This window comes from Medicago sativa, chromosome 8 (genome assembly GCF_051527215.1).
Source record: "Medicago sativa cultivar Bolivia chromosome 8, Bolivia_mono, whole genome shotgun sequence".
NCBI lineage: Eukaryota > Viridiplantae > Streptophyta > Magnoliopsida > Fabales > Fabaceae > Medicago > Medicago sativa.
Window position 1 is genome coordinate 6395984 of NC_140756.1, and position 8116 is coordinate 6404099.

Below are 8116 nucleotides of genomic sequence, written 5' to 3' on the forward strand. Positions count from 1 at the left end.
AATTTAAATGCATTAACTAATATATAATTTCCTTTTTCGTAACTCCGGGGGGACATCATTTCCCTAATTTTTTTTTATATTATATATATAATTGCAATAGGTACGTCAAACCTAGGAGAATAATTACAAAACAATAACAAGCATAATTACTAACATAATTACATAAAGTCAAACATTCTATGAACAATCATAAACAATTTAAAGATTGATATATACTCCCTCCGTCCCTATATATAAACACCCTTTTATTAGAGGGAAATGGTGGTTACATATAGGGACAGAGGGAGTACAAAATAAGCTCAATTATTAAATTTCTACCTTTGTTTGCTTTTGAAAGCAATTATAAAGGCAGCTCTAAAGTAATGTGACCTCATAATTCCAAAACACTAAATTTTTTGTTGCATGGATAAAACAAACAATTTATTGAAATAGACACATTCATGCACAAGGTGTGCAAGAATATGCTCAAATACCAATGGTTCAATGAATTAGCATCATAAGCATACTAACTAGATCCTAAATTTCAAAATTCAGCTAGATACTCTAGTGACCTAGATGAAATTCTAAACTATCCCACATAGGAGAAGGAAAAATCATGACTTGAAATCATGCACTATGCTTATAACTGCGCAAACTAGCAATAAGATGCAAATAACTGCTATCAATTTCTGGATTCCATGCGGGAATACTATATCTTCAGTAAAGATCACTTGCATGTTCGCCGAGAAAATAAGAAAAAACACGAAGAACCAAGTGATCGAAATAACGATAGTAGCGATCTTCGAAACAAGAATCACTTCTGTAATTGATATTGCAGTTGATAGCAGAAGTATGAATAAGACCCCAAATATGCTGTTGTTAGGAGGGTGATTTGTCGTAATACAAACTATATGTATTTGATAAACTATAACAAGTGGGATGATAAAGGCTACCACCACAATCATATTGAATTTAGCACCATAAGATGACATCTTTAGGGCAGGGAAGATAATCAATATCAAGCATAATATTAATGAGTAACAGAATACACGCCAAAGCCTCTCTCCATCAGTAAGATACCTATATATTTATCATTGTGTTCATGAGAGTAGATACATACATACATTAATTTATGAGTTTTTTTTTTGTTTTGTTTTGAACTACAAAAAAGTAATTAAAAACCATAAAGAAAAATAATAATTTTCAGAAGGTAATGGAAAAGGATTGAGTACCTTGTTTGGTTATTTGGATTAGAGGAATTAGTTGATTGTTCTACCGTAATCACTTGAGCATCGCTATAATAATAATGTGTATAAATGTTCATGAGATACATACATTTGTATATAGTTTTCTAAAATTATGAGAAATCAAAAGAGAAAAAATAATAGCATGAGAGGGTAAATTAAAGAGATAAAGTATACCTTGGCATAATTGGAGCTGAGGGAATCACTTGTTCCACTGCCATTCTTTTGCTTGCAATTCTAGAGTAGAGAGAGATTTAATTATGTAAATTATCATGAACATATAGCAATTTTGAGAATAGGTGTTCAAATCAGTTACACAATTTAAGGATTAATATTGATAAACCTAGACTAGACTCACCTTCATTTCCATTTTTTTAGATATTTTTTGATTTGTTTTGATTTTTTAATTATTACCATTATTCACATTTTTTTATGTGGTTTTTCTTTCGATAAACCGGCCGAAGAGATCGGAAAAAATTCCCTTTTAATTTGGAAAATCTTTTTCACGAAAATTTAGAAAATCTTAGCTTGGAATATCTGCACTTTTGATTTTTTTTTGGCCCACGTTTTTTATTAACTTACACTTTTTTTTAATCAACATATACTCTTTTTTTTTTTGAAGAAGCTATACTAACCCTCCTAAATTGGCACCAGAGGAAACTAGCACACTCCCAGGTCCCAAGCCAATTCCACCAGGCCAACGCAAGTGGGTTTTTTTTAATCAACATATACTCTTCCAGAGATTCCACATTTTTTTTTTTGGTTAAATACATTTGTATCCCTCAATTTGTCTAAAATATCAATTTTTGTTCCCTACTATACAATTTAATGACGTGATAACGAATTTATGGTGAGTGTCATAAAAATTAGGGTTAAATAAGTAAAGTCCTCCGAAATATACTAACATTTGATTTTTTAGTCCCTCTAAAAGATTTTTTTTGGTTTTTGGTCCTCTAATAACCTAATTGTCAAGAGTTTTTTTTTTTTTTTGAAAAAAAAATGTTAAATTGGGTCGTGGCAATCATAGGCATAGAAAGATCAATTGAATTGATGCAAGGTGACGAAAATGAATAGTTAATTAACACAATTTATCATACAAAGCCAATAAAAAATAGTAAGGGTTCTAGTTCCACACAAAAGAGAATTCTCAAAAGGGACGAAACAAATACTTTAAGAAAAGTCTTCTCAAGATTAGAACTTGATGAAACAAACATGACAATAAGAACAAGGAACACCTAGTAGGAGACTTACACAAATTTGAGAGAAAGGTAATGGCTTAGGATGAAGCTTGATGACTCCTTGTGAATGATCATAAAATGAAAGACTTGGGAGGAGATTGTTTACTGTGATGGTGTTTCTAGAATATGTAAGAACAAAGAAGCTAGGGTTTTGAAGGAGTAAAATGGGTACAAATCATTGGGCTTTAGTAAGAGTCGAGTTCTATTTTATTTTAGTTTTTATTTTTACCACTTATATAATTATTTATAATATATCGTAACTTTTACTATCTCACCTCCTCCTTAAAAAATGCAACACCCAACTATTTTTCTTTAAAATATTCACATTAAAATACTATTATCATGTTATTAAATTATAAAATAAACAATTATAATTGGACCATCAATATATTCTCAAGGGCCTGGATGCCCTCTAGAAAAGCTCAAACGCACTCCGGAAGAGCTTCTGAAGCCTAGGTGCGCCTTTATGTTGTTTATTTATCATACTTTACAATTATTCTTACCTGTTTCCTCATATATTTATCAAATTATTACAATGTAGTGTGTATATAATATAGTACTAAAAAGCTAAAATGTCTAGCTTCTACTCTAACATAGAGTCAATTTTTAAATTTATTGACATATATACACAAACAAAATTTTAAACCAAACTTTTCGAACGTAAATTCATAAAATTCTCTTTTTTATGAATGTATACAAACATAAATCAATTTATGTTCAAATCACTTTCACCCATGACCAATTCTATAAAACCAAATTATTCAAAATCAATTTTTGTCAATTAAACGCATGTTAATCGATGTTGTCGTCCTAAATTTTTATTTCATCCTAAATTATTATTATTTTGACATTGAATTTGGACAGTTACCAACTTTAATTATGAATGTATTAGGTACAATGACTCAATTGCTTGGAGTTGGTCAAAGTGAATGCTCACTTGTCATGTTTGCAACTTATTCCTTTTTTTTTTTTTTAACAAAAAATTTAGAAATTTTTTGTCATATTCTTTGTTTGGTTCCCTTTTCTTCCTGATAATATTAACCTAGAATACATAAGAATAAGTTAGACTTGACTAACTTTAGATTTAATTATTTTTGAAAAGGTGTTAAACTATTTTCCCTTTTCTTTCTTTGTATTTCTCATTTTTTTAATGAATTTTGATAATGAATTTGTATTACTTTGGTTCTGACAAAAGTAATATTTATCAATGACAAATAGTTTCCCCGTATTTTTTCATGATTCAGTGATTTTTTTTTTGAAAGATGATTCAGGGGTTAATATTTGTGGCATATTTTTTTTTTAATACTTATCACTCTTTAATATTTGTCCCGTGTTTTTGTTCCAGTGTATATTTCTTCAACATTTTATTGTGTATTAGGGGGTAAATATTACACATGTATTTATTTATTTATTTATTGAAAATATATGTTTGATGTTTTTTTATGTATAAGAGACAAATATTTGTCTTCCTTTTTTTTTTTTTAATATTTATCAGTGATGAATATTTGTCTTGTATTTTGTATAAAGTAATAATGGTAAAGAATATTTGTCTTGTGTTATTTTGATTCTTATCTCTTGTTTTTCTTTTTATGTATCAATAACAGTATTTTTCAATTATGAGTATGTGTGCCCGTTCCCTAAAAAAAAAATATGTGTGCCCGTCTTTTTTTATCTATCAGAGATAAATGTGTCCGGTACTTTTTAATATTTGTTAGTGAAAAATATTTGTCTCATGTTTTTTTTAATATTTATTAGCAACAAAAAAAACTGGTCTGATCTTAGTCTTATCTGTAAAGTTGAGACAATATATATGCGATGTTGTCATGACTTCTTGAATTTCATTGACACTGACTCGAAAATTCTACATGATATAGAAAGACTATTCTTTCAAAGAAAGTTTTAACTTGTTAAAAAGTTCGCTTACAACCATTGCATGAATTTTGTGACCCTGCATGAAAATAATTAAAAAAATATTTATATAACATACCAATCTTTTGTAAATTAGGACAACTTAACAGTATCAAAATATAAATTCTAAAATACTCACATAGTTATCCATTAAAATCAAATGGATGGTCAATGGTTTATTAGAGTTCTTCGAATAAGTTGATGTCCATAGATATTGTCATTTAGAAAGAAAAAAAAATAATTAGATAAAAATGATTATGTGAGTGGTATAACATTAGTCAATGATATTTTATTGTGGTCTATACAAAAAATTGTTGCAGATCAAAAAAAAAATAGGGTTTCATTCAAGAAAAACAATCCATTCTATGTTAATGCGAATTTATTAGGCTCAATGTCAATGATATGAATATGAATTGCTTTCTATAAATAAAAAATGAATTTGAATGGTTTATACAAAAATGAATTGCTTTCTATAAATAATTTTTTTTTGTGTGATTTGTTTTCTAATAATAGGACACGTGGCATTGAATTTGTTAGAGGATTTTAGATTGTCATGTGGATTACTTATTTTGAACATTCTCAAATTCTCAAATTTATGTAAAGAGGATTTTGTAATCAAATGTGTATTTTATTAGTTATTTGGCCTCAAATATGTATTAACTCTACCTTTTCTTTTTTGTATAAATTTAAACAAGTGTTGTATAGTTTTATGTCCATGCTATGCTACAAAGATATTGTTGATGAACCATCCAATGGAATGAAGATATGAGGATTCAACTATAAAAAATTCTCAAGTATTCTCAAGTATTTTCCTCTCTCGATGATTGACATGGCTACAAACCAAAACAATAAAGAATACTTAACAACAGCCTCAAAGCAATATCATAATTTAGTTCCTAGCTCCTTTTCAAAAAAAAATAAAATAATTCCTAGCTGATATTTGTGCTGATGACATTGCAGCTTTATCTCAATTGCATACGACATCGGAGAAAAATCCTATGGTTCTTCACAGTTTTGGATGCTTAATAATTCAACATCAAAAACTTCAAATTATTTCTAGCTGAAAAATAGGTCCTACTTTTTTTGGATTGAAACTAAAATTGCTATATGTGTGATTTTTTTTAGAGGAATATGTGTCATACTTGAATACGAACAATTTTAATTTAAAAAAATAAGACTATTTTCGTGAGCGTGGTAAAATATGGTGAGAAAAATTAAATCGAGTCTTTATAAATTGAAGAGAAAAAAAATTGATGTTTAATGACATGAATAATTTGGAGAACTATTGACCGTTCTTTTACGGGGCGATACATGATAAGTAAATTTCTTTGACTTTTTACAGAGAAAATTTGGTTGTCAAAAGAAAATTCATCTTGTTTGTTTCACAAATTTCATAATGAAGATAAGTAATTTTTTCAAGAAGAAATCAAAATGATATATTAGAACAAAGGGTTATCTTACAGGTACAAGGTGTACCATAGAAGATCACCACCAATTACAACAAACGTTCAGTGATGAATAAAGAAATTAACCAATTCCCGCACATAATAATGGGGTTTGGCACCAGTTAAAAAAGCTATAATGAAAAAATACAGCATTAGCTTTAAACCACCAGAAAGAAAGTAGCCTAACATTCTCCAAAAGCTGCGCAGGAGAGCTTTGATTACCTCGAAACACTCTAGCATTCCTTTCTTTCCAAATTACCCAAGTTGTAGCAAACCAAATCAAATGCATGAAAGAGAGTCTAGAGTGACCAATACCTGAAGAGGAACCAAACGGGAGAAAGTGGTCCATAATATGATTTGGATCCACAGAATGAACACCGAGCCACTTCCTAACAAGCTCTCAAAGTTGTCCGAAAAAATCACAAGATAGAAATAAATGACTCTTAGATTCATGAAAACCGCAACCACTAACACAATACTGATCCTCGGGAAAATTGATGCCTCTACGGAACAAATTAGTTTTTGAGGGCAATCTATTACGAAATAGACGCCAAGCGAACACAGATACCTTCAGAGGAACATCCTTCCTCCATAAGAGATTTTCCGAAATATGGTTAATGTTTGGCGCCATAGCTGTGAGTAAATGATAGGCACCGCTGGCTGTGTACCCATTAACTGTGTCAGGGGTCCACTTCATGACATCAACAATATCAACCTGCAACTGAACGGTTAGGAATAAAATCCTACACTCCACTACATACTCTTCCTCCCATGCCCATAACCTCCGCCGCCACTTCCAAGCCTCCCTACCCTCATCCCACACCCACTCAAACATTTGTATTTTCTTTGATGTTTTTGAGGTTTGGTTCTCTTGATTTGTTATTTTGTTGGTTATTTTTGGTTTCTTCCTCCGTTGGTTGTCTTTTCGATTTCAGTTTGTGAAAATTTTATTAGTCTTTTGTTGGAGCTATTTTTGTCATTCGGTTTGGTTCCAAGTGTGATTATAAAAAAAAATTGTTTGGATCATTACAATGGATGGATATATTATTGTTTCTATTCGATTTGCGAAATTTGGTTGGAGAATAATAGTACTTGGTATATTTGTGCATGTATCTAAAAACTTGTCATGATTGTTATTCAAGATTTTGGTTGAATTTGGATCAAACTAGACAACAACAATATATAGTGGATTGTTACATGATTTCATCACAAATACCTTGCTTTAATCATATTGGATTGGATTGGTTTGCTGTAATTGTTTTGCACGCTTCGGTCATTCAAAGCAAAGTGAGAAAGAATGTTGTGACATGTGTTTGTGACCTGGTTAGCCTTTTGAGTTTAGTTGTTGGTGCATTGACGTCTTATAATTAGATGCAATTTGGAATTTTCCCGGTGCAGTTTGGGTTTCTTGGTTTCTTTGGTTCAGTTTGTCTTGGTTCATCGCTTTGGTTCTTCAAGTTGTCTTGATTTAGTTTGTTTGTTTGTTTGGTGGGTCAATCGCTCACATTTGGTTGTTTGTTGAACGTGTGCTCACAATTTGGTTTCTTCCCCCCTTTTGATTCTTCAATTTGGTTGTTTGGTGAGTCTAGTTCTCACATTTGGTTGTTTAGTGAGTCGAGTGTTCACAATTTGGTTTCTTCTCCTCCTTTTTTGTTCTTCTGATTGATTGCACCTCTCCCCCTTTTTGGTTCTTCTGATTGATTGCACTCCCCCCCCCGCCCCCCCCCCCCCCCCCCCGTTGATTCTTCTGATTGCACTTCTCCCACTTTCGATGATTCTTTGGTTGCTCCAATATTGGTTTTGTATGACTGCTTCTCTCTTCCGGTTCTTGATGAGTCATAGATAGTATAATTTATTGCCTTATTTAGTTTAGTTTTATTTTAGATTTGATTTAGTTTTATTGCATTTTATTTTATATTAGAATATTTTACTTCAAATTATGTTTTATTTCATTTTAGGAATAAATATATGGTGGAAGGTGTCTTGGAGCAAAAGAAAGAGGACTGGAGCAAATACAGCGCAAGAATACGAAGATACGGGCGGACAAAAATATGTTTCCACCAAGTCAGAACCTCCATAACCTTCAAAACTTCAAACCCTCATATCTCCCTCAATTCTTAACCAAATCACTCCATTCTTTCACCAATCAACCACAAACTTCACCCAAAACAAAGACCACCAATCAAAAACATCTTTCATCCATTCAAACCCATAATTCACCAAAACCCTAATCTTTCAAAACCTAACCCAAACACCACAAAACCTTCACCAAACTACACATCCAAACCAACGAACCTTCCTC

General features: G+C 31.0%; 1 protein-coding gene and 1 long non-coding RNA gene across 2 annotated transcripts; both read right to left on the bottom strand.

The window, feature by feature from the left end:
* Positions 1-1177: 1177 nt before the first annotated feature.
* On the bottom strand, positions 1178-2570 carry LOC146896473 (uncharacterized). Its single transcript, XR_015021062.1, has 3 exons — positions 2475-2570; positions 1401-1460; positions 1178-1274 (listed from the first exon to the last, which is right to left on the bottom strand). It is a non-coding gene; the product is annotated as an uncharacterized LOC146896473 (long non-coding RNA).
* A 3644-nt stretch (positions 2571-6214) lies between these two features.
* On the bottom strand, positions 6215-6649 carry LOC146896474 (uncharacterized). The gene has a single exon (XM_085733364.1). The coding sequence runs from the start codon at positions 6647-6649 to the stop codon at positions 6215-6217; it is 435 nt and encodes a 144-aa protein (XP_085589490.1).
* Between the last annotated feature and the right edge of the window lie 1467 nt (positions 6650-8116).